We start from the raw sequence: 26191 nt of genomic DNA, 5'->3' as shown, positions 1-26191 counted from the left end.
TTCCTTGTACATGACCAAGGATCATGGGGTGGATACCCAAAAGTGTAGTCGTGGCACTTTAACATACAGGCATCTGCAACTCAAGTGCTTGTTTCAATTCACACTCGCAGTATAGAGTTGGAATTCCCCATTTCGCCCCGTCTTGGTGTTCTCAGGCTTTTAGGTTTTTGTCAACCTCTGAAACAATACCTCAAGCCTGTCTTGATTTTGATGTTGATTTCCCTTACACCTCAGTGTTTTCATGTTTCTTCAGTGTTTTCATGTTTCTTCGCTGTTTGGGGTTTCTCTTCTGTGATTTGCCAATTTGTTGCCTTTTGTCCACTGCTCTGTCAGGTTATTTGCCTTTGGTTGTTCTTCTTGTTTTAATTCTTTGTCAGTTACTTGCCTCCCAGGTATCTTATCCGGCTCTGTAGCTTGTCTTTTCACTTTGCGTTTTCTTTGCCTTTTGTGTTTCAAGAAATCCCTCCCTACCTCTGAAAATCATAAAAACGGTCTGCCGTTTTTTTCCAGCAGTTTTTTAAATTTGATTTTTTAATTCATGGCTGTAATCTCTTGAAATTCATTTTTATCTATGTTATGAGGAACAATTTTAGTTTTTCATAGGAATGGTGCTTTTTGCACCATGCATCAAATAACCCACCTGAACAGTAATGCATTGCTGTAATATACAAGTTCCATTTTCAGGCTCTCTTATTTACTGCTCTGTTTGAACAACCTTGTTTCAATCCCACATTTCCTCTACCTTACGCTTCTTCAGAATCATTTCAACTGTTCTGGCACTCTTCTGTTTGAATTTTAGAATAATTTCTTCGTGAGAAACAGTTTGTATTTTGTTGAAATGGTTTTAGGTTTTAAATGAATCCAGGGAAAATGTCTGTCTTTGTGATACTGAGTTTTAGTATCTTTTTGTTTCTTTATGTATGTATTCATTAATTTGTTCCTAGGTACCTTACAGTTTTTGTTTCAATCGTGAATGAGACCTTTTCTCTGTTACATTTTTCAGTGGGATACTGCTGGTCTACAAGAATGCCACTGATTTTTATATATTGACCTTATACTGAGCGTCCCTGCTGAACTCTTCTATTATCTCTAATTGTGTGTAAATTCTCTTATGTATTCTTTGTAGAAATCCTGTTGCTGCAGGCAAGGCCAAGTTCATATCTCACATTCCAGTTCTTATGTTTTAGGTCAGATTGTTGCGTCTATACTCATGAGAGATATAGACGGTGATATTAATAGTTTTTCTTTTCTTGCCATGTATTTTTGCTTTTTGGTGTCAAGGATGTAATAGCTTCATAAAGTGAGGTCTTTTCCTCCTGTTGTTTGAAACAGTTTTTACAATGAATAAGGACTGTCTGCTCTTTGAAAGAGTCAGTATATCATCCTGTAAAAATCCTCTCTCATGGTATCTTTGAAGTAAAGACAGAGAAATTTCCTCTTTCCAAACTGAAATTCTGCAATTCTCCATTCCTCCCTGTCTCCTGGACTTTGGCAACCATTGTTCTACTTTATTTCTCTATGAATTTGACTGCTCTGGGTACCTCATATTAATGAAACTCAAACACTAGAATTTTAATATGAGTTTTCATTCAGGATTTTACTTCAGAGGAATTTTATACAGACTTGTAAACTGTGCACTAGAGCTATTGAATTCCTATTTGAAGTAATAGCCATGCATAATTGAATAAGATGTACTATTACCGAGCGTGCCTAAAAGAATGCTTGTCACGTTTTGATTATAATTCCTAGTGAGAGGTTTTTAAAATGTATTAAGCAATGATGTTATCCTTGAGGTAGCCTCCTTAGGTATCTTGGAGAAGGTAACATTTGAATATATGTTCCCGTGAATATCAGTGCAGTTTATTTGTAGTCATTTCTCATTTTAATGAAACTTGCCAATATTTGAAAATGTTTCAGGTAGTTGATCACATTCTTTCTGTAAGGTATAGTTCAGGCGAGGCAGAAAAAGGAAAGACGACCTCAACAGAAGTAGGTTACCTTTATTCAGGCAAGGAGGGGGCGACAGTCAGTCTAACGACCAGGCTGAGCGCGGAGAGGGATCAGGGAGGCTCCATATTTATAGGGAGGTTTGTGGAGGCGATAAGGAAAACGTTAATCAGGCAGGATGGTTTGGGTATTCTTCAGTTGAGATGGCATTTGTAGTTGGGCAGGGGATGGTAAGTCTTTTGGGCAGGTGTAGGGAGTGGAAAGTTTTCGGGCAGGGGGCGGTAAGTCTTCAGGGCAGGTGTAGGGGGTGGAAGATTTCTGGACAGGGGGTGATAAGTCCCAGAGAGATGCAACTGGCCTGGAGCCATCAGGGTGGGACCTAAAGTTCTGTTTTGTTTCCTCTGAAGTTAGGTGATTCAGCAAGGGCCTTTGAGACTGTTGTTTTCTTTTCTAGGCCCAAAAGACTCCTTCTGTTTCAAAATACCCAGTTGGGTTTAAAGTAAATTGCACGTATTTAAGTCCCTGATTTGAAGAAAAGTGGGCTTGTGTAAAGTATTTTAAAATATTTAAATGAATGTCCTTGCTGAAAACAGGAATTCACAGCTTGGATTTTAAAATACTTGACACCAACTGTTTTTTTTTTTTTTGCAAGAACACTTTTTAAACAATGTCTGTTAAATAATTCTAGAGAAAGTACTATTTAATGCCTGAAAAGAGTAGGTCGTGAAATATAGCTTGAGTTTTCAGAATAATGTATATTTTACAGTTTAAAATCAGTAAAGTTTATTCCTAGAATATGTTTCACCTTATGTGTTATTTGAGTAACAGTAATTTTCCAGGTACTTAGGTTTGTTTTTTTTTTCCTTTTAAAGTAGTTCCTTCTCTTTATTTAGGGGTTCTAAGAGGCTCAAATGGAGAAGGCAATGGCAACCCACTCCAGTACTCTTGCCTGGAAAATCCCATGGACAGAGGAGCCTGGTAAGCCGCAGTCCATGGGGTCGCGAAGAGTCGGACACGACTGAGCGGCTTCACTTTCACTTTTCACTTTCATGCATGGGAGAAGGAAATGTCAACCCACTCCAGTGTTCTTGCCTGGAGAATCCCAGGGACAGCGGAGCCTGGTGGGCTGCCGTCTATGGGGTCACACAGAGTCGGACACGACTGAAGAGACTTAGCAGCAGCAGCAGCAGCAGCAACAGGCTCAAAGCATTTTATGAAAGAGTTAACACATTTCAAAGTTTGTTGATATTTCTAGAAAGGCATGCACATGTAACATATTTATTAAAAACATGGGGTTTAAAGTCCTGTCTGTAACACTTTGAGTCTCAGTTTCCTCATGTGAAATACAGGGAATAATATGTTAAATACAGTAATATCTACCTCATAGGTGGCTGTGAAGATTAAATGAGAAAATAAAGTTAAGCCTCTTACTAGAATGCCATGCACAAAGAAAAATTTCATTATTCTGTTGTTGCAAGGACATAATTGCTGAGGTTTAAAAAAGAATTGTTCTTGTGTTCTGTATTAGCATCATCATTTTGTCTTTTCAACACTGATTTTCGAAAGAACATGTTTCCTTTCCTACAGTTTCCCCCTTCGTTTTTTTCTCTTTCATCCTTCTAATCCAAAGATCTATGTCCCAAGGAATTTTGATACTACAACCTGTGTTTCAAAAATAGAAATGTGTTACTGTGACAGCTTAGCTAAGACTGTCAAGTTCACATTAGAGCCATTTGTAGAATTAAAAAAAAACTGTTTGTGCAGAAAACAAACAAAAAACACATTATTCCTATTTACACCCACAAAAGGCAGCCCATCTGCTGTTTATCTAATCTTGATTCAGAAACATACAACAATAGAATAACAACATCATATCTAACTTAAGATTTTAGCTTCATTTTCTGATAAGAGTGTTTCCCCTTTACCAGACAATACCAAAAGGAATCAGCATTGTTTATGAAAGGACCATAAGGAAACGGGTATGTTTTACTCTTCCAACATTAATGATAGCAAATAATTCTCTATAAATATATAGTATGTACTACTAATTTTTTTTTTCTTTCCTGCTACTAATCTTTATATGCAGAGTACATCATGAGGAACGCAGGGCTGGATGAAGCACAAGCTGGAATCAAGATTGCCAGGAGAACTATCAATAACCTCAGATATGCAGGTGACACCACCCTTATGGCAGAAAGTGAAGAGGCACTAAAAAGCCTCTTGATGAAAGTGAAAAAGGAGAGTGAAAAGGTTGGCTTGAAGTTCAACATTCAGAAAACAAAGATCATGGCATCTGGTCCCATCACTTCATGGGAAATAGATGGAAAAACAGTGGAAACAGTGTCAGACTTTATCTTCTTGGGCTCCAAAATCACTGTAGATGCTGATTGCAGCCAGGAAATTAAAAGACGCGTACTCCTTGGAAGGAAAGTTATGACCAACCTAGATAGCATATTAAAAAGCAGAGACATGACTTTGCCAACCAAGGTCTGTCTAGTCAAGGCTATGGTTTCTCCCGTGGTCATGTATGGATGTGAGAGTTGGACTGTGAAGAAAGCTGATCGCCGAAGAATTGATGCTTTTGAACTGTGGTGTTGGAGAAGACTCTTGAGAGTCCTTTGGACTGCAAGGAGATCCAACCAGTCCATTCTAAAGGAGATCAATCCTGGGTGTTCATTGGAAGGACTGAGGCTAAAGCTGAAACTCAAATACTTTGGCCACCTCATGGGAAGAGCTGACTCACTGGAAAAGACTTTGACGCTGGGAGTGATTGGGGGCAGGACGCAAGGGGACGACAGAGAATGAGATGGCTGGATGGCATCACCGACGTGAGTCTGATGTGACTTGAGTTTGAGTGAACTCCGGGAGTTGATGATGGACAGGGAGGCCTGGCGTGCTGTGATTCATGGGGTCGCGGAGAGTCGGACACGACTGAGCGACTGAACTGAACTGAACTGACTGAACTAATCTTTAAAGTGGTAAGTATCCTGCCTGTGACTTCCTAGCACCAAACTGATTTTTCCTCAAAACTGTTCAGTGCCTGTAATAGAGAGAAAGAGGGAGCCTTACTGGAAACATATTCTAAGTCTCTAATAGGATGTGAGAGTTGGACTGTGAAGAAAGCTGATCGCCGAAGAATTGATGCTTTTGAACTGTGGTGCTGGAGAAGACTCTTGAGAGTCCCTTGGACTGCAAGGAGATCCAGCCAGTCCATTCTAGGGGAGATCGATCCTGGGTGTTCATTGGAAGGACTTATGCTAAAGCTGAAACTCCAATACTTTGGCCACCTCATGCGACGAGTTGACTCACTGGAAAAGACTCTGATGCTGGGAGTGATTGGGGGTAGGAGGAGACGGGGACGACAGAGAATGAGATGGCTGGATGGCATCACTGACTCAATGGACATGAGTTTGAGTGAACTCCGGGAGTTGGTGATGGACAGGGAGGCCTGGCGTGCTGTGGTTCATGGGGTCGCTAAGAGTCGGACATGACTGAGCGACTGAACTGAACAAGAATACATTTTGAAATATTATACTTTAGAAGTGTAGAATATTAAATTAATTTTAAAAGTATTCATACTATTATGTACAGGCTGTAAAATGCTATCAAGGGGCACTTCTGGATAAATACTTTAAAATATACAAGACATTTTGGCCGCTGCGAAACAGACTAAACAGCCTAAGCCCTGACTTCCATTTTAGGCTTAACTGCAGATGTATCTGGCGGTGGTGGTGGTGGTGGTGTTCATTCGTTAAGTTGTGTCCGACTCTTTGTGACCCCGTGAACTGCAGCTCACCAGGCTTCCCTGTCCTTCACTGTCTTCCAACATGTACTATCTGGTGTACAAATAGTTTATACATATTTAGGAAAAAATTCAGTGTTCTTGCCACAGTCTTCAGCAGGGCACAGCAAACTTTCTCTGTAAGGTCATACAGCAGACATTTTAGGCTTTGTCAGCCATGTGGTTTTTGTTGCAACAACTCAGCTCTGCTGGTGTAGTTCAAAAGCAGCTATCAGTCACTTCATTCGCTCAGTTCAGTTCAGTTCACTCGCTCAGTCAAGTCCGACTCTTTGCGACCCCGTGAATCACAGCACGCCAGGCCTCCCTGTCCTACACCAACTCCCAGAGTTCACTCAAACTCACGTCCATCGAGTCGATGATGCCATCCAGCCATCTCATTCTCTGTCGTCCCCTTGCCTCCTGTCCCTAATCCCTCCCAGCATCACAGTCTTTTCCAGGTGGTCAAAGGTATTATAGAGTTTCAGGTTTAGCACCAGTCCTTCCAATGAACACACAGGACTGATCTCCTTTAGGATGGACTGGTGGGATCTCCTTGCAGTCCACGGGACTCTCAAGAGACTTCTCCAACACCACAGTTCAAAAGCATCAATTCTTTGGTGATCAGCTTTCTTCACAGTCCAACTCTCACATCCATACATGACCACTGGAAAAGCCACAGCCTTAACTAGATGGACCTTGGTTGGCACAGTAATGTCTCTGCTTTTTAATATGCTACCTTGGTTGGTCATAGCTTTCCTTCCAAGGAGTAAGCGGCTTTTAATTTCATGGCTGCAATCAGCATAGCATCTGCAGTACTTTTGGAGCCCCAAAAATACAGTCTGACACTGTTTCCACTGTTTCTCCATCTATTTCCCATGAAATGACGGGACCAGATGCCATGATCTTACTTTTCTGAATGTTGAGCTTCAAGCCAACTTTTTCACTCTCCTGTTTCACTTTCACCAGGAGGATTTTTACTTCCTCTTCACTTTCTGCCATAAGGGTGGTGTCATCTGCATATCTGATTTATTGATATTTCTCACGGCAATCTTGATTCCAGCTGGTGCTTCATCCAGCCCAGCGTTCCTCACGATGTCCTCTGCATATAAGTTAAGTAAGCAGGGTGACAATATACAGCCTTGACGTACTCCTTTTCCTCTTTGGAACCTGTCTCTTGTTCCGTGTCCAGTTCTAACTGTTGCCTCCTGACCTGCATACAGATCTCTCAAGAGGGAGGTCAGGTGATCTGGTATTCCCATCTCTTTCAGCATTTTCCACAGTTTATTGTGATCCACACAGTCAAAGGCTTTGGATAGTCAAGAAAGCAGAAATAGATGTTTTTCTGGAAGTCTCTTGCTTTTTCCATGATCCAGCAGATGTTGGCAATTTGGTCTCTGGTTCCTCCGCCTTTTCTAAAACCAGCTTGAACATCTGGAAGTTCACGGTTCACATATTGCTCAATCCTGGCTTGGAGAATTTTGAGCTTGACTTTACTAGCTTGACTGCAACTGTGTGGTAGTTTGAGCATTCTTTGGCATTCCCTTTCTTTGGGACTGGAATGAAGACTGACCTTTTCTAGGCCTGTGGCCACTGCTGAGTTTTCCAAATTTCCTGGCATATTGAGTGCAGCACTTTCACAGTATCATCTTTCAGGATTTGAAAGAGCTCTACTGGAATTCCATCACCTCCACTAGCTTTGTTCATAGTGATGCTCTCTAAGGCCCACTTGAATTCACATTTCAGGATGTCTGGCTCTAGGTGAATGATCACACCATCGTGATTATCTGGGTTGTGAAGATCTTTTTTGTACACTTCTTCTGTGTATTCTTGCCACCTCTTCTTAATATCTTCTGCTTCTGTTAGGTCCATACCATTTCTGTCCTTTATCGAGCCCATCTTGGCAAGAAATATTCCCTTGGTATCTCTAATTTTCTTGAAGAGATCTCTTCTCTTTCCTATTCTGTTGTTTTCCTCTATTTCTTTGCATTGATCGCAGAGGAAGGCTTTCTGAGCTCTCCTTGCTATTCTTTGGAACTCTGCATTCAGATGCTTATGTCTTTCCTTTTCTCCTTTGCTTTTTGCTTCTCTTCTTTTCACAGCTATTTGTAAGGCCTCCCCGGACAGCCATTCTGCTTTTTTGCATTTCTTTTCCATGGGGATGGTCTTGATCCCTGTCTCTTGCACAATGTCACGAACCTCCGTCTGGCACTGTATCTATCAGATCTAGTCCCTTCAATCTATTTCTCACTTCCACAGTATAATCATAAGGGATTTGATTTAGGTCATATCTGAATGGTCTAGTGGTTTTCCCTACTTACTTCAATTTAAGTCTGAATTTGGCTATAAGGACGTCATGATCAGAGCCACAGTCAGCTCCCGGTCTTTTTTTTTTTGCCAACTGTATAGAGCTTCTCCACTTTGGCTGCAAATAATATAATCAGTCTGACTTCAGTGTTGACCATCTGGTGATGTCCATGTGTAGAGAATTCTCTTGTGTTGTTGAAAGAGAGTGTTTGCTATGACCAGTGCATTCTCTTGGCAAAACTCTATGAGCCTTTACCCTGCTTCATTCTGTGCTCCAAGGCCAAATTTGCCTGTTACTCCAGGTGTTTCTTGACTTCCTACTTTTGCATTCCAGTCCCTATAATGAAAAGGACATCTTTTGGGGGGTGTTAGTTCTAAAAGGTCTTGTAGGTCATCATAGAACCGTTGAACTTTGGCTTCTTCACCGTTACTGGTTGGGGCACAGACTTGGATTACTATAATACTGAATGGTTTGCCTTGGAAACGAACAGAGATCATTCTGTCATTTTTGAGATTGCATCCAAGTACTGCATTTCAGACTCTTTTGTTGACCATGATGGCTACTCCATTTCTTCTAAGCGATTCCTGCCCACAGTAGTAGATACAATGCTCATCTGAGTTAAATTCACCCATTCAGTCCATTTTAGTTCACGGATTCCTAGAATGTCTATGTTCACTCTTGCCATCTCCTGTTTGACCACTTCCAATTTGCCTTGATTCATGGACCTAACATTCCAGGTTCCTATGCAATATTGCTCTTTACAGCATCGGACCTTGCTTCTATCACCAGTCACCTCCACAACTGGGTACTGGTTTTGCTTTGGCTCCATCCCTTCATTCTTTCTGGAGTTATTTCTCCACTGATCTCCAGGAGCATACTGGACACCTACCGACCTGGGGAATTCCTCATTCAGTATCCTATCATTTTGCCTTCTCATAATGTTCATGGGGTTCTCAAGGCAAGTATACTGAAGTGGTTTGCCATTCCCTTCTCCCGTGGACCACATTCTGTCAGACCCCTCCACCACGACCCGCCCATCTTGGGAGGCCCCACACGGCATGCCTTAGTTTATTTTTTTTTATTTGAAAAGTATTTATTTTCAAAAAATTTGTTATTTAAGTTAACACACAAGAGGTTATTTAAAAATATGGAATGCTTCACGAATTTGCGTGTCATCCTTGAGCAGGCGCCCATGGCTTAGTTTCATTGAGTTAGACAAGGCTGTGGTCTGTGTGATCAGTTAGGTCCAATTCTTTGCAACCCCATGGACTGTAGCACCCCAGGCTTCCCTGTCCTTCACCAACTCCCGGAGCTTGCTCAAACTCATGTCCATCGCGTCGGTGATGCCATCCAGCCATCTCATCCTCTGTCGTTCCCTTCTCCTCCCGCCTTCAATCTTTCCTGGCATCACGGTCTTTTCCAGTGAGTCTGTTCTTTGCTTCAGGTGACTGAAGTATTGAAGCTTCAGCTTCACATCAGTCCTTCCAGTTGAGTATTCAGGACTGATTTCCTTTAGGATTAACTGCTTTGATCTCCTTGCAGTCCAAAGGACTCTCAAGAGTCTTCTCCAACACCACAGTTCAAAAGCATCAATTCCTAAGCTTTCTTTATAGTCCAACTTGCACACCCATACATGACTCTAGGAAAAACCATAGCTTTGAGCAGTGACCCCACAAGACAGTTGACCCAGACTTGCCTGTGAGTGTCCAGGAGTCTCTGGCAGAGGGGTGAGTCAGCAGTGGCCTGCTGCAGGATGGGGAGGCGCTGAGTGTGCCAGTGCATGTACCAGACCTTTTGAAGGCGGTCGACATTGTCTTCATTACCTCCACCATGGTTTGGTCTCAGGTGAAACAACAGGGAGGGAACACAGCCCCACCCATCAACAGAAAATTGGGTTAAAGATTTACTGAGTATGGCCCCACCAATCGGAACAAGACCCAGTTTCCCCCACAGTCAGTCTCTCCCATCAGGAAGCTTCCATAAGCCTCTTATCTTTATCTGTCAGAGGCTGGGCCCAATGGAAATCACAATCACAGAAAAGCAGCCACAGACAATACATGAACAGCTTGGAAGTGTTTCCGGATGACGTTGTTTGCAGGGACATAATTGGGGCAGATTTGTTCTGTAGGTTGTAGTCTGCCAGCTTCTGAACTATAGCAAGCATTAGTCTCTATCACCTTAGATAATTCTTTCATTTCAGTGGTTGGTGACCTATGGCACTTTTCTGTCCCATGGAAACTGTCACTGTTTCATTCTTGTTACTGCTTTCGAGGATCATCATTTTACTCTATCATATAATGGTATTAAAAATACTCAATAAAGTAAATTCTAGCGCATCACTATAGTAAAGATATGCCAATAAATCTTATTTCCAGTTGTCTCTGAAGTCACACCACACCAGTTCAAGGAAACATTTGAGTAGTTTATGGGAATAGTAAAATAGAAACAACATAATGTGATAGTCATAGAAGCTTCTAGTTACTAAGTATGTACTGTGCATCAGGTTCTGTCCTCAGTGAATGTATACACATCATCTCCTTTATTCCTCAAAATAACACAATAAGTTGTATTCTGCTTTACAAATGAGGAACTGAGTCTTCTAATTAAATACAACTTATCTAGAGTCTTACAGTAAGTGATAAAGCTAAGGTGTGAATTGTATTTTTGATTCCAAAGACTACTAACCACCTACCTGATCATGTCGAATATGAAATCTTCCATTTTATTTCCTCGGCCTGCCTGACTGCTCAGTCGCTTCAGCTGTGTCTGACTGACTCTTTGTGACGCTATGGACCGCAGCCCGCCAGGCTCCTGTATCCATGGGAGTCTTCACGTAAGAATGCTGGATTGGGTTGAGGATCTTCCCAAACCAGGGACTGAACCTGGGTCTCTTGCATCTTCTGCATTGCAGGCAGATTCTTTACTGCTGAGCCACTGGGGAAACCCCTCTGCTGCTGCTGCTGCTACGTCACATCAGTAGTGTCCGACTCTGTGCGACCCCACAGACGGCAGCCCACCAGGCTCCCGCGTCCCTGGGATTCTCCAGGCAAGAACACTGGAGTGGGTTGCCATTTCCTTCTCCAATGCATGAAAGTGAAAGTGAAGTCGCTCAGTCGTGTCCGACTCCTAGCCATCCCATGGACTGCAGCCTACCAGGCTCCTCCGTCCATGGGATTTTCCAGGCAAGGGTACTGGAGTGGGTTGCCATTTCCTTCTCCAGAAACCCCTCTAGTGAATCACAAATATTTTATCAGTGATTTTATAAAATGTGTTAAGGTAATTTGGCTTCCCAGGTGGCACTAGTGGTACAGAATCCACCTGCAGTGCAGGAGACGCAAGAGATATGGGTTCAGTCCCTGGGTCGGGAAGATTCCCTGGAGGAGGAAATGGCAACTCACTCCAGGATTCTTTCCTGAAAAGTTCCATGGACAGAGGTGCCTGACAGGCTACAGTCCATGGGGTGGCAAAGAGTTTGACGTGACTGCACGCACTGTAGCTGGTTAAGGTCATTGAGTTCATTCCTATTGTTCAGGCTGTTAAAGAGCTAAGCAGTTTGTCTTAAAGTAGAGCATTAGGAAAATAAATATGCTCAGGTTTCTTCAGACAGTATGACTTCCGACAATACGTCTGAGCAGGAGCGTCAGCAAAGTCCGAACCAGTTAAATCTGGAAAGAACTCACTATTTGAGATATTACAGATCTTTCATGATTGAGGGGAGATCTCCAAAGAGTCCCCCACTTCAAAAATTATGATGAATTGGGACCAGCCCAATAAGGAGTTAGGGCTCATCAAGCAGGGGCTATTAGGTGGATGAGATGGGAAAGGTCACACAAGTGTGGTTGCTATTCATTTGGGAAAGGTGAGCCTTAGGCCAGTTGGTAAGCTGAGAAAGGGAGCCAGGAACTCCCTCGCTAGCCTAAATCACCAGGCCCATAGGCTGAAGTGTTTGCAGGTTAGCTGTGCCTCCTATCAATCAGCTAGAACAATACTTTCTCCAGGATTCCCATTGACTGATTCACCAAAGAGCTCAAAATATAAAGCCGCCAAACACAAGAGAAAACAAGCCACTATGACTGAGTCACAGCATCAAACTTAGAACTGCAGATACTGAAATTGTCAAATACTGAATGACAGAATAGGTAAGTATGTAATGTTTACAGAAATAGGAAATATAGTCACAGGTTACCAATCTACAAGGAATTACTTGAAATAATAGATTAAAAAAGTCTACAAACATAATTTTTGAAATGGAAAATCATTCGATAGGATTCCTGAAATATTTAATAAGAAACAGCAATTCAGGCTGCTGTTTGAAGAGAAATTTCATAAGCTGGTAGTAGGTGAAAATAAAACTATCCAGAATGCCATAAGAGAGACAAGGAAAATGTGAAAGTGATGTCACGAGAAATGGAGGCAGAATGAGAAGGTCGAATAGGAGTATACTGGGTTGGCCGAAAGATGGTATGGCTTTTCTGCACCTGAATGACCTTTGTGGCCAACCCAATAATTTGATTCCCAGGAGGGAGGGAATTGAGAGAATCTACGAGAGACAATATTTCGAGAGAGAATGACTACAGGTTTTCCACAACTGCTAAACACGTGAATTCACAGACCAAGGAGGTACTGTATACCACTAGCAGGAGAAGTACAAAGAAATACACCCTTCAGTGAAACTGCAGAACTCCAAGGACAGGAGTCATGAAAAACAGTCTCAGAAAAGAGACCAACGGTTAGAATGACAGCAGAGTCCTTAACAATACCAAAAGCCAGAAAACAATATATTTGAAATGTTGAGAGAAAAAAAACTTTTCAACCAGAATTCTGTACCATGTAAAACTCTTGTGGGGATGCACAGCCAGATCCCCTTCACAGAAGGACGAGCCTCTCCGCTGCAGGGAGCGGGGTCAGTAGACACCCTTCAGGTGGAGAGCTGCCTTATCTGAGGTGGATAATTAGGACTTGACTACACAGGAAAATGGCACCCACGTACCAAACTGACCTCTCATTCTCAAATTCACCCCGTTACTCATCCATTTCCTTTTCTATATCCTCTCATCTAACTACCAACTGCTTATTCTTTGAAGTCGATACCTATGTGTAGGTATATTTACCTAAGTCTATTTTATTTTACATAGCACTGAGATCAGTAACTATCCATCAAGCAATCTGGACTAGACTGAGTACTGAGAAGCAGATATGTGTGCATATGTGTCATCTTACAGCCAAGATAACATGAGATGATGAGAAAACCACGGCCAAAATATAGTGCTAACGTGTACACTTAAACACTGACTGACGCAGACAGAAATATCCATGAGATGGCATGCCCAAATTATTTCTAAAGTTGTTTGACAGACTTGTTTCCTCCCTCATGGCTCAGTGGTAAAAAATCTGACTGCCTGCCAATGCAGAAGACGTGGGTTCGATCCCCGGGCTGGGAAGATTCTCTGGAGAAGGACATGGCAACCCACGCCACTATTCTTGCCTGGGAAATCCCACAGACAGGAGCCTGGCAGGCTACAGTCCATGGGGTCGCAAAGACCCCACACGACTTAGCAACTAAAGAACAACAGAGGGCTAGATACTGTCAAGGGATATACAGATATCTGTCAGCAAGTTCACATTCTCCAGAAACGGCAAACTTAGCTGAGGGAAAAACAAACTGTACTGAAAATAGGTCACACTCAAAGAATGTTTAAAAAGCAATTAACTAGCTGCCATGCTATGGGAATTAAGCAGGACTTCAAGGATGAGTGTGATTTTAATTAAGCAGAGAGTTAAGAAAGGCCACCACAGGAGGGCATACGCTATCCCCTAGTTTCCATGACACTAAACTTTCATAGAGACCCTCATGTGGTTTATAAGCATTTTCTCTGAATCACATGCTAGGCTATTCTTACTGTATTGTTTTCATTACTGTATCTTGTTCTTCTCCTAGCAGGGGACGACAGAGGATGAGATGGTTGGACGGCATCCCTGACTCGATGGACATGAATTTCGGCAAGCTCCGTGAGTTGGTGATGGACAGGGAGGCCTGGCATGCTGCGGTCCATGGGGGTCACAAAGAGCTGGATATGACTGAGCAACTGAACTGATGATGACTGATGCTCTTGTTCTTGGTATGTCCTTTTTGATTCAGCTTCAAGGAATTCCATCCCGCAGCTTTTTAATTACCACTATTTTATATTAAAGATTATAAGTTTTCTTACCTAAACTGGAATTTCATTTAGATCACAGAAGCTAAAATTCCCCTACATTTAACCCCCTTCAGAAACTCTCTGCTCAGTAGGAACTCATTATTTCTACTATCATTTGCTCACCCTATTTATCTCCTGAGATATTTTCAGAGGAGCCAATCTGCTCATTTGAAATTCTATAACAATGATCATCTCTAACACGCACAGTTTTAATTATATGCTAGCTTGAACTATTTTTAATTGGTTATCATGTGTATGTCCTACCGTTCCCGTGAGGTTCTATTCTCCTGGAAAGCAGACTTTAGCTTTCTTCTACATATCTCTAAACACACAGAATGCCACATGCATAAGAGCTGTCATATAACTGTTCATTCCTTATTGAAAAGGATGAGGCTAATAATGTCAAATATCAAATACTGCTGAAAGTCAGTTCATGGAGCCATTCTATGCTGTCACGTCAGTCATGTCCAATTCTTTGTGACCCCATGGCAGGCTCCTCTGTCCATGGGATTCTCCAGGTAAGAATGGGTTGCCGTTTCGTCCTCCGGGCAATCTTTTCAACCCAGGGATCGAACTCATGTCTCTTACATCTCCTGCACTGGCAGGTGGGTTCTTTACCACTCATGCCACCTGGAGCTAGCAGTTCATGGAGGCAGGTATTCTCAAAGATTCTCTGGTTTCCTCTCTCTCTATGAGTGTTTTAACTTAAGAGCTCTAGTTTTACTCTAGAAACTTCCCAACTGGGCTTCCTTACAACCTCCTCTCCTATGCTGTTGTCAAAGTGATCTTCCTGAAACCCAAATCTGATTTCATCACCCCAATGCTCAAAGGCTTTCAATAGTTTCTCACTGCTCTAGGGGAAAAAACCCCGAACTCCTCAGCATGTTTCATCTCCTTCGGTGGCCCTGGTACCTAAATGCCTTTTCGTCCTCCTTGCCTCTGCATGAGCTGTTTCCTTGTCTGAGATTTCCAACTGCCGCCTCTGTACCCTAGTCAAATCAGAGTACTGCCTTGTTTGTGAACAAGACTTTCCACAGTGACTTAAAAGGCTTTCTTCTTTGGAATCCCAAAGCACACTGTGTATGATCTTATCATACCTACTGCTCTTTTGTCTTCCATCTCTGCGTTCCTAGCACCTAGAAGAACGCTTTTCACTTAGGAGTGCTGAATGAAAGGAAAAGGCAGCAAAGAGAAAGGATCTTTGACGGTGGTTTAAAAACAGGTCATTGGTTATGTTAGCAGTTGGGGAAGAAGGTGAAAAAGACCAGAGATACAAAGAATGAAGGATGGAACTGGTAGAAAGGAAACATTTAAAATATTTCAAAAATCTCGCAAGGAAAATAAAAGAAATGGATACAAGAGAGAAAACACATCAAAGTTAGCAAACACGTAAAGGTAACGGATACAAGATAGAAAACATGTCAAAGGCGGCTCCTTTTCAAAACCTAGAGTCGCTGACCAAGTTAGAAGGCAAAAGCAAGCGAGCTGAGAGGACAAACAAGAAGGTCTAAAAAGAGAGTACGTCGAGGAATCGTATCCTACATGACAAGGACAGGGAAGACTGAAAGAAAGGCTGGAATGAGCCTGGAAGGATACAGCACAGCCACGGAAACACAGAAGGGAGAATTTCGGGCATCATAATGTTCATTCTTTCGGTTTCCCAGGCTTGGAAATCTTAAAAAAAATTTCTTTTGGCACATTCCTTCTCTCCAACTGCTTTGAATCCATCACCAACTCCTATCTTTTCATTTCTTCTTTTTGAATATCTTTCAGATCAGCTATTACTCTCTTGGCACTGTCACTGTTCTTTCATAAACCTCCAACGTCTCTTAACTGAATTACTGCAGAGCTCCTAAGAGGTTTCTAATTCTAGTGTCTCTACCACCAAATATAACAAGAAGGCACACCCTGCCCACTCTCAGACATTCTCTGTGAAGCTTTCTCCCACCTCCTCCCCACCAGATTTAATCACCCCCTCCTCATCCATGCTACCAAACAGGGGTTGGCCAACTGTGGCCAGCTGGTCAAATCGGGCCCCTTCCTATTTTGGAAACAGTTTTACTGCAACACAGCCACTCCTACTTTGACTGCGTACGGTCTATGGCTGCTTTCATGGTATTAACAGCAGAAATGAATGGTGGCAACAAAGACCATGTGACCCACAAAGCCTAAAGTTATTTATTAGGCTATTTCATTTATAATACAGTATTTATTATATTAGTTATTTTTCTCTTCATAGAAAAATTTGACTACCTCTGGACTATACCATGATATTTGCATTTTACTTTAATTATTACCTTATCCTACTGATAATAAAAGTTGATAACAGGCACTTACTGAGATGGGCACTGTTCTGAGCCATTAGGTATATTATCTCATTTACTTCTTACAACATTGCTAAGGGACAGATATTATTCCTATTTCCATTTTACAGATGAGGAAACTGAAGCTTATTATTCTAGACCCCACGCTTTCAACTACAACACAAATAATGACTACTCTATTTTCTTGAGCTTATTAAGAACAAAGATCATGTCGAAATCAGTTTTGTATTCCCAGAGACTCACACAGTGTCTGACAGAGTAGGTATTCCATAATTGTTTGCTAAGTTAATCTCACTAAAATAACCACTTTTACTCTGCCTTCTCTCCCATGAGCAATGACTTGGTTGCTCGCTGTATCGCGTCTAAACTCCTCTGGCTGGCATTAAGCCTGACCATAATCTGGGACAACTGAACCTAGCAAAGTTCAGAAAGGTCAATAAAGATCAACTCCTGTTTCAGAATTGGCTGCTTTTCCTTTGGACACCGTATGACTCGAACTCAGCACATGAGATAAACTAAGCTGCCGATAAAACTCACCTGCCATCACGGGACCTGTGGAGGCTGCCGTGGTAGCTGCTCACTTTGCTGTGGACACTCCCTGCTGTGCTTCTCTGGTCATCCGCCACGGCCAGCTGAGTTGAAGGAGCATGTGTGGATATCCCTTGAGTGGAAGTTCCTCTTGATTTCCTTATGGTAGGAGTATCTGGATCCCTCAGGAGGGACTGAGCAAAGTCAGGTTCCTGGAGGACCTGTCGGCTGTCGTTCGCTATCCTAGATAACAAAATACTAAGTGTAAGATAGCAACCCTACAGACCAAAAACGATTCTCTGACAGACTGATGCTATTCTTCAAAAAAGAAAGCTCTCCAAACAATGTCTTTAGGACAGATATAAGGTAACACTGTTGACAGAAGAGAGACTAACACAAAAATCTGTGTCAATCTGTTCCCTAAACTGGTATGATGGAAAGAGGTTCGTATTAGAATATGGAACTCAGGATGTTAGTTCCAGTTCTATCAATAGATATGTGATCTTACGCAAGTCATTATCCCCTTTACTTAATTTTCCTCATCTATAAAATGACCGCATGCAATTTCATCATTTTTCAAAAGCCCCTTTCGGCTAAAGAAATTTATCGTTCTTGAAGACACTGAAATATTGCAAAGGTACTACCATAAAGTAAAAATAGTATTTTCTTGCATGGTTTATAGAAGTAGTGGAGGTCTCATCATGGCATAGACTCATTTTTTAATTTGTAAGAGCAGTTGTTTTGGGGTTACAAGATGATTTTATGACAGAATCTGTTGTCTAGTGCTTGAATAAACCTGACCGTAACTAGAACAAAACATATGAGAAATTAACTTACGCAAACACACAACGAAGTCCCAGACATAATAAAGGCTTAGGAGAAAAAGAATTAAGGGGACGAATTATGTCCAGAGCTAAAGTTTTTAACTGCTATGAAATGACTAAAAGCAGATCGGTGTTTATGTTGATGAACAAAATGGTAATTAAAGAGCCAATTCAACAGATGCAAAGTTCAGTGTATCAGTTTGGGTAAATAAGTGACCATAAGAATCATAAAGTTAAAATGAGACAATATTATTTTTAAAAAAAGCTCCGACATGTGAAGATTAGATCATAAATTGACAAAGTGCATACATTCTAAGTTTCCAAATTAGGAAAGAATCACTGCTGTTACTGCCATTGTTATTTTTCGAGCTGGGGTAGAAGAACTCAAAGACTAGTATTTGTTGAGTACCTGCATAATGCCAAGCATTTTACATATATTCTCTGTTAATCTTTCTTAATACTGTTTTTATTATAGAGATTAACTCCTGAACAGACACGTCTATGGGGGTGGAGATCCATCAAGAGTAAATACTATGATCCCCATTTCACAGATGAAGAAACTGAGGTCACAAAGGATTAAAGAACTTTTCAAAAGTCATACAGAGGAACAACAACTGGGGATCAAACTGACGTTTAAATGTTTCAAAGTGAATCATAAAGGAATGATACAACATAATGTTTACCTATGTCCTGAAAGTATCACAAACTAGACAGAAGAAAGAACAACTCCAACAAAGCTATTACCACATTTATTCTTCTGTCGTCAATGGCCCTGTGCACATATACACACATCCAAAGTTGCTCTGGACTGCTGAATTTATTTTCTAAACTTATTTTTTAAAATTGGTTCAAACTGATTTCTGGTCATTCCAAACATTTAATCTACCTTCAAATGGTGAAGGTCTGTCTCCTCATTTTACAAATAAGAAAACAGGGGTCCAGAAAAATCAAGTGATGTGACCCAGATAACTCCAAAACAAGATGTCTAAAACTATTTCAACCACTGTCAGAATTATTAGCATCAGTTCAGTCGCTCAGTTGAGTCCGACTCTTTGCGACCCCATGAATCACAGCACGCCAGGCCTCCCTGTCCATCACCGACTCCCGGAGTTCACTCAAACTCGTATCCATCACGTTGGTGATGCCATCCAGCCATCTCATTCTCTGTCGTCCCCTTGCCTCCTGCCCCCAATCCCTCCCAGCATCAGAGTCTTTTCCAGTGAGTCCACTCTTTGCATGAGGTGGCCAAAGTATTGGAGTTTCGGCTTTGGCATCCGTCCTTCCAATGAACACCCAGGACTGATCTCCTTTAGCATGGACTGGTTGGATCTCCTTGCATATGTGGTTCACTGAGAGAAGGACCACCAACTTGACTGTCATAATTTTAGAAGCCAGTCTTTCAACAGCACAGTATAACAGAGGGGTTAACAGTAAAGACTAGATGCTAGAATCAGACTGCTTGGGTTTGAATCTCAGTTCTACCACTCACCAGCTACTGAACCTTGGTTCTGTGTTCTCATCTGTAAAACGACCATCTTCCTCACAAGGTTGTCTAGGGGAGTGAATGATTTCGTGCTTAGAACAGTGCTTGGAGTATTAAGTGGACTCAATTGATTGGAAACCATTGTTATGGTTACTCTCTAGTCATTTCTCAAAGGCTCAACCAGACAAACGCTACCAATGACTGTAGGCTGCTCACACTCTGCAGGAGTGACTCTCTAGCCCAGAGCACAGTCCCAGCAGGGAGGGTCACAATGCCTTTGCTGAGTCAGGGAAGTGGGTGGTCCATGGTTCCAGAAAACCAAATGGCAGGCTTTTGAGGAGGTCGAACCAGTTTCAAAAGGATTCTGGCCCGGTCAGGATCCCCAAGATAACTGGGATGAGTCCCCAGAAGGGCAGTGTTGGTTTAGTTTAGCCCCATCTCAAGTTTCTAACACAAAAGAATTACTGTATGACAGAATGGCTTGTGTGTGGCCCAGAGGTGACCAGGAATGCTAATTCAAACCCTCTCCTTAGAATTATGGAGATAGCAACCCACTCCAGTGTTCTTGCCTGGAGAATCCTGGGGACAGGGGAGTCTGGTGGGCTTCCGTCTATGGGGTCACACAGAGTCAGACACGACTGAAGTGACTTAGCAGCAGCAGCAGCAGTGATTTAAATACAGTTTAAACTTTCAAAGAATACACAAATAAATCTCCCAAGTAAGGCTGCTGCACAGAAATCAAGGACTTGGTTTGTTTTGTTTGCTACTGACCCTGTGGCATCACCGAATAGTTGATGGCAGAGAGAAACCACTCATTAACGGCTTTCTCAAAGGATGAATTCCCAGAAAAGACATTTTTGTCTTTGTTGAATTAACCTTTCCCCTTCTTTCCTTCTCGGCCCAATGAAATTGCATTTAAGGGAGAAACGCATTGTCCGATAACACTAGCAGCAGTCTCAGATATGGTAATAAGGAATGTATGTTTTTCAATTGTGATCTTTATAGATTTCAATCTAATCTGTGTAACAGAAGCTGCTAATTAGTGATAACTGAGAAAACACATAATTTAAGATCTATTTTAAAAGTACATTAACCCATACAAAACACAACATTTTACATATAATCTTAAGACTTTTATAGAAATTCATTTTCCCAAGATTTATTTTCCATGTACCTTAGGTTACATAAAATCATAAGAATATGGATTCCACTCACTTAGAATTTGTGACAATTCAAATAAGTATAAATATTAGCTTTATACTTGGTAAAAAGTCTGAGGTCATCTGTTCCTTTGTGAATACTGCAGGGTCTTATTTTATTCTATTAAGTAAGCGGTCAAAAAATGAAAGAGTCCTCAAATATGGCCAAATCGTTTATTTTACCATGACTCTCTAATATGCAATTTGGCCAACTATGAATTAAAATAACATCTTTAACATGTTTCATTTTTTATCTGCTCATATCGTTTCACTATTTTGGCTTTAATGTGTATGACTTAGAATAAAATAACATGCTATCCCTTTAAACAATTTATGGTGTAACTTGCAAGAACAATGGACAACTGGAAATGGAAATCTAATACTGGGTGACTTTAGCCAAGGCACCGAGCCTCTCTGTGCATGCTTCCACATCTTTAACACAGAGATGATAACACTAGTCATCACAGAAATGTCAAAAAGATCAAAGAAGAATATATATATGTGTGTGTATATATATAAGAGCATTCATTTGTTTTTAATTTTAAGATGATAATTTTGAGTTTTTTAAAAAAAGATTGGCTTTCCCTCAAATATTCTGAATTAGTAAGGAACAGGCCTTAAGCCTGGTTCTACCTGGCTATCTTTTCTGAGTACGTTTTTAGGTTGAAGATTTCATCATACCTGGTGGCAGCTGAGGTCATAATCTTGTTGGGATATTTCCTCCAAATCCAAATTGTTTCAACATAGGAAACACACACACACACAATTATGTAAGTGTGAAGCCTGTGAACACCACGATAATTGACTAATTGATTGATAATTGACTAATCAATTGATAATTGTTACCAAAATGTGACACAGGGATATGAAGTGAGCAAAGATGTTGGATAAAAAGGCACCAACAGATTTGCTCAACACAGGGTTGCCACGAGACTTCAATTTGTAAAAACTGTGGTGCCTGCAAAACAAGAGTCCAAAATGCAGTACCTAGATGCAATGTCAAAAATGACAGAACGATCTATTCGTTTTCAAGGCAAACCCTTCAGTATCACAGTAATCCAAGTCTATGCCTTGACCAGTAATGCTGAAGAAGCTGAGGTTGAACGGTTCTAGGAAGACCTACAAGACCTTCTAGAACTCACACCCAAAAAAGATGTCCTTTTCATTATAGAGGACTGGAATCCAAAAGGAGGAAGTCAAGAAACACCTGGAGTAACAGGCAAATTTGGCCTTGGAGTACAGAATGAAGCAGGGCAAAGGCTCATAGAGTTTTGCAAGAGAATGCACTGGTCATAGCAAACACCCTCGTCCAACGACACAACAGAAGACTCCACACATGGACATCACCAGATGTACAGCACTGAAATCAGATTGATTATATTCTTTGCCGCCAAAGATGGAGAAGCTCTCAGTTCAGTTCAGTTCAGTCGCTCAGTCGTGTCCGACTCTCCGCGACCCCATGAATCACAGCACGCCAGGCCTCCCTGTCCATCACCAACTCCCGGAGTTCACTCAAACTCATGTTCACAGAGTCGGTGATGCCATCCAGCCATCTCATTCTCCGTCGTCCCCTTCTCCTCCCGCCCCCAACCTTTCCCAGCATCAGAGTCTTTTCCAGTGAGTCAACTCGTCGCGTGAGGTGGCCAAAGTATTGCAGTTTCAGCCTTAGCGTCAGTCCTTCCAATGAACATCCAGGATTGATCTCCTTTAGAATGGACTGGTTGGATCTTCTTGCAGTATAAGGGACTCTTAAGAGTCTTCTCCAACACCACAGTTCAAAAGCATCGATTCTTCGGCGATCAGCTTTCTTTACAGTCCAACTCTCACATCCATACATGACCACGGAAAAACCTAGCCTTGACTAGACGGACCTTGGTTGGCAAAGTAATGTCTCTGCTTTTTAATATACTATCAAGGTTGGTCATAACTTTCCTTCCAGCAAAAACAAGATTGGGAGTTGACTGTGGCTCAGATCATGAGCTCCTTATTGCCAAATTCAGACTTAAATTGAAGAAAGTAGGAAAAACCACTAGACCATTCAGGTATGACCTAAATCAAATCCCTTACGATTATACAGTGGAAGTGACGAAGAGATTCAAGGGATTAGATCTGACAGACAGAGTGACTGATGAACCGTCGATGGAGGTTCGTGACTCTATACAGGAGACAAGAATCAAGACCATCCCCAAGAAAAAGAAATGAAGAAAAGCAAAATGGTGTCTGAGGAGGCCTTACAAACACCTGTGAAAAGAAGAGAAGCGAAAAGGAAAGACACACTCATTTGAATGCAGAGGTCCAAAGAATAGCAAGGAGAGATAAGAAAGCCTTCCTCAGTGATCAGTGCAAAGAAATAGAGGAAAACAGCAGAAGAGAAAAGACTAGAGATCTCCTCAAGAAAATTAGAGATAATAACGGAACATGTCATGCAAAGATGGGCTCAATAAAGGACAGATTTGGTAGGGACCTAAGAGAAGCAGAAGATATTAAGAAGAGATGGCAAGAATACACAGAAGAACTATACAAAAAAGATCTTCACGACCCAGAGAATCACGATGGTATGATCACTCACCTAGAGCCAGACATCCTGAAACGTGAAGTCAAGTGGGCCTTGGCAAGCATCACTACTAACAAAACTAGTGGGGGTGATGGAATTCCAGTTGACCTACTTCAAATTCTAAAAGATGATGCTGTGAAAGTGCTGCACTCAGTATGTCAGCAAATTTGGAAAACTCAGTCGTGGCCATAGGACTGGAAAAGGTCACTTTTCATTCCAATCCCAAAAAAAGGCAATGCCAAAGAATGCTCAAACTATCGCACAATTGCACTCATCTCATATGCCAGTAAAGTAATGCTGAAATTTTTCCAAGCCAGGCTGCAACAGTACATGAACTGAGAACTCCCAGATCCTCAAGCTGCATTTAGAAAAGGGAGAGGAACCAGAGATCTAATTGCCAACATCCGCTGGATCATGGAAAAAGCAAGAGAGTTCTAGAAAAACATCTACTTCTGCCTTATTGACTAGGCCAGAGCCATTGTGTGGATCATAACAAACTCTGGAAAATTCTGAAAGAGATGGGAATACCAGATCACCTGACCTCCCTCTTGAGAAATCTGTATGCAGGTCAGGAAGCAACAGTTAGAACTGGACATGGAACAAGAGACAGGTTCCAAATAGGAAAAGGAGTACATCAAGGCTGTATATTGTCACCCTGCCTATTTAACTTCTATGCAGAGGACATCATGAGAAACGCTGGGTTAGAGATAGGCAGATGACACCAACTTTATGGCAGAAAGCAAAGAACTAAAGAGCCTCTTGATGAAAGTGAAAGAGGAGAGCTGAAAAAGTGAAAAAAGTTTGCTGAAAACTCAACATTCAGCAAATTAAGATCATGGCATCTGTTCCTATCATTTCACTGCAAATAGATGGGGAAACAGTGGAAACAATGACAGACTTTATTTTGGGGGACTCCAAAAATCACTGCAGATGGTGACGGCAGCCATGAAATTAAAAACACTTGCTCCTTGAAGAAAAGTTATGACCAATCCAGACAGCATATTAAAAACCAGCAACATTACTTTGCCAACAAAGGTCCGTCTAGTCAAAGCTATGGTTTTTCCAGTAGTCATGCATGGATGTCAGAGTTCGACTATAAAGAAAGCTAAGCCTTGAAGTATCGATGCTTTTAACTGTGGTGTTAGAGAAGACTCTTGAGAGTCCTTTGGACAGCAAGGAGATCCAACCAATCCACCCTAAAGGAAATCAGTCCTGAATATTCACTGGAAGGACTGATGCTGAAGCTGAAACTCTAATATTCTGGCTACCTGATGCAAAGAACTGACTCACTGGAAAAGACCCTGATGCTGGGAAATATTGAAGGTGGGAGGAGAAGGGGACGACAGAGGATAAGATGGTTGGATGGCATCACCAACTCAATGGACATGAGTTTGAGTAAACCCTGGGAGTTAGTGATGGACAGGGAGGCCTGGCGGGCTGTAGGCCATGGGGTCACAGAGAGCTGGACATGACTGAGCGACTGAAGTGACTGAAGTGAACTGTCTGCAAAGCACAATAAAGGGAAGTGCAATAAAACAAGGTATACGTGTTTTCTTGACTAATTTTCTGTTTACCTATTCATTTTTGTTTTTAAGGATAGGTAGTTCTTTGGCTCCATCGAGTCTTAGCTGTGGTGTGTGGGCTTGGCTGCCCTGCAGCACATGGGATCTTAGTTCCCTGACCAAGGATCAAACCCATGTCCCCTGCACTGCGAGGCGATTCCTATCCACTGGACCGCCAGGTAAGTCCCCACCTATCTGTGTTAATAGAGATACGCTAATCTGTGGGCTCCTCCCTTTTCCTTCTGATCCTGTCACTTTTCACTTTTAAGGCTGTGTTAGGTGTTAAATCAATGCTCCAGCTGCCCAATGCGCTTCAGTGCTCACTGTCAACAGTATTCTATCTGACGTCACTGTTGCCACACCAGTGTGTTTCCTCATCAGACCATCACATTTGTCAAGCGTATCTTTTCCTATTTACCAATGTATTTCTTTCAAGCCTGTTTGTGCTTACTAGTGTTTTTAAACAATATATAGTTTCCTCCTCAGTTCAGTTCAGTTGCTCAGTCATGTGTGACTCTTTGCGACCCCATGAATCACAGCACGCCAGGCCTCCCTGTCCATCACCAACTCCCGGAGTTCACTCAAACTCATGTCCATCGAGTCGGTGATGCCATCCAGCCATCTCATTCTCTGTCGTCCCCGTCTCCTCCCACCCCCAATCCCTGCCAGCATCAGAGTCTTTTCCAGTGAGTCAACTCGTCGCATGAGGTGGCCAAAGTATTGGAGTTTCAGCTTTAGCATCAGTCCTTCCAATGAACACCCAGGATTGATCTCCTTTAGAATGGACTGGTTGGACCTCTCTGCTTTTTAATATGCTATCTAGGTTGGTCATAACTTTCCTTCCAAGGAGTAAGCGGCTTTTAATTTCCTGGCTGCAATCAGCATCTGCAGTGATTTTGGAGCCCCAAAAAATAAAGTCTGACACTGTTTCCCCCTCTACTAAAGTATAAACTCAACGAGGAGTTTTTTCCCCCCAGGGGTCTTATTCCCAGAGCCTAGATCAGTGTCTGGCACATAGCAGGTGCTCATTAAATACATACATACATTGACAATATGTACTTATACTTAGCTTTATGAGAAAAAGTTACAGTTAAAAGTATTCAGCACTTCCATCTTCTTGAACAAGACTACGTTCCTAGCATACTTAACCTACCTAATACTCCTTGTTGTTATTTTCCAGAGACTCAGAAGAACCTTTACAAAAATAACTGGTCCTGTTATTATCATTGTTGAGTGACTTTGCCAAAAACTACACCCTCATCCTATCTTGGGGTTCTCTTTTCTTTCTGCTAAAGGATGCTCTTTAGCAATTCTTATAGATAGGGTATGCCAGAGATAAATTATTTTAGTCCTTGCCCCAAAATGTCTTTCTCTTGTCCTCAACCTGCAGTGGTGCTTTAGATGGATAAAGTTATCATCACTCAGCATTTTAAAGATATTAGTTCATTATCTTCTAGCTGTTATTGTTGCTGTTGAGAAGCCTGCAC

General features: G+C 41.8%; 1 protein-coding gene and 1 long non-coding RNA gene across 13 annotated transcripts in view; one reads left to right on the top strand and one right to left on the bottom strand.

Annotated features, from left to right (window-relative positions):
* Positions 1-26191, bottom strand: part of LOC148773950 (ferroxidase HEPHL1-like) — a 158439-nt gene that overhangs the window by 96950 nt on the left and 35298 nt on the right. For 10 of the 11 annotated variants that reach the window (XR_016036283.1, XR_016036281.1, XR_016036282.1 and 7 more), the window contains one exon: positions 17092-17325. The exons of the other annotated variant lie outside the window; for it this stretch is intronic. Coding sequence is in view for 1 of the 10 variants with exons in the window: in XM_088832020.1 (XP_088688146.1) it covers positions 17092-17098 (7 nt within the window). In the remaining 9 variants the exon portion in view is untranslated. The remainder of the gene's footprint in view (positions 1-17091; positions 17326-26191) is intronic. 11 annotated transcript variants of the gene reach the window in all.
* The window catches only part of LOC148773951 (uncharacterized), a 145631-nt gene that overhangs the window by 111678 nt on the left and 7762 nt on the right, over positions 1-26191 (top strand). The window contains exons 5-6 of one of the 2 annotated variants that reach the window (XR_016036303.1): positions 13972-14152; positions 24738-24883. This is a non-coding gene — a long non-coding RNA (uncharacterized LOC148773951). Of the gene's footprint in view, positions 1-4033; positions 4632-13971; positions 14153-24737; positions 24884-26191 lie in introns of those variants that run through there. The other variant, XR_016036304.1, reaches the window with a different exon arrangement.

The sequence above is a fragment of the Moschus berezovskii genome, chromosome 25, assembly GCF_049115385.1.
Source record: "Moschus berezovskii isolate FMDL1 chromosome 25, NW_MosBer_1.0, whole genome shotgun sequence".
NCBI lineage: Eukaryota > Metazoa > Chordata > Mammalia > Artiodactyla > Moschidae > Moschus > Moschus berezovskii.
The sequence above is the reverse complement of the archived record's forward strand: the minus strand, read 5'-3'. Positions and strand labels throughout refer to the sequence as shown.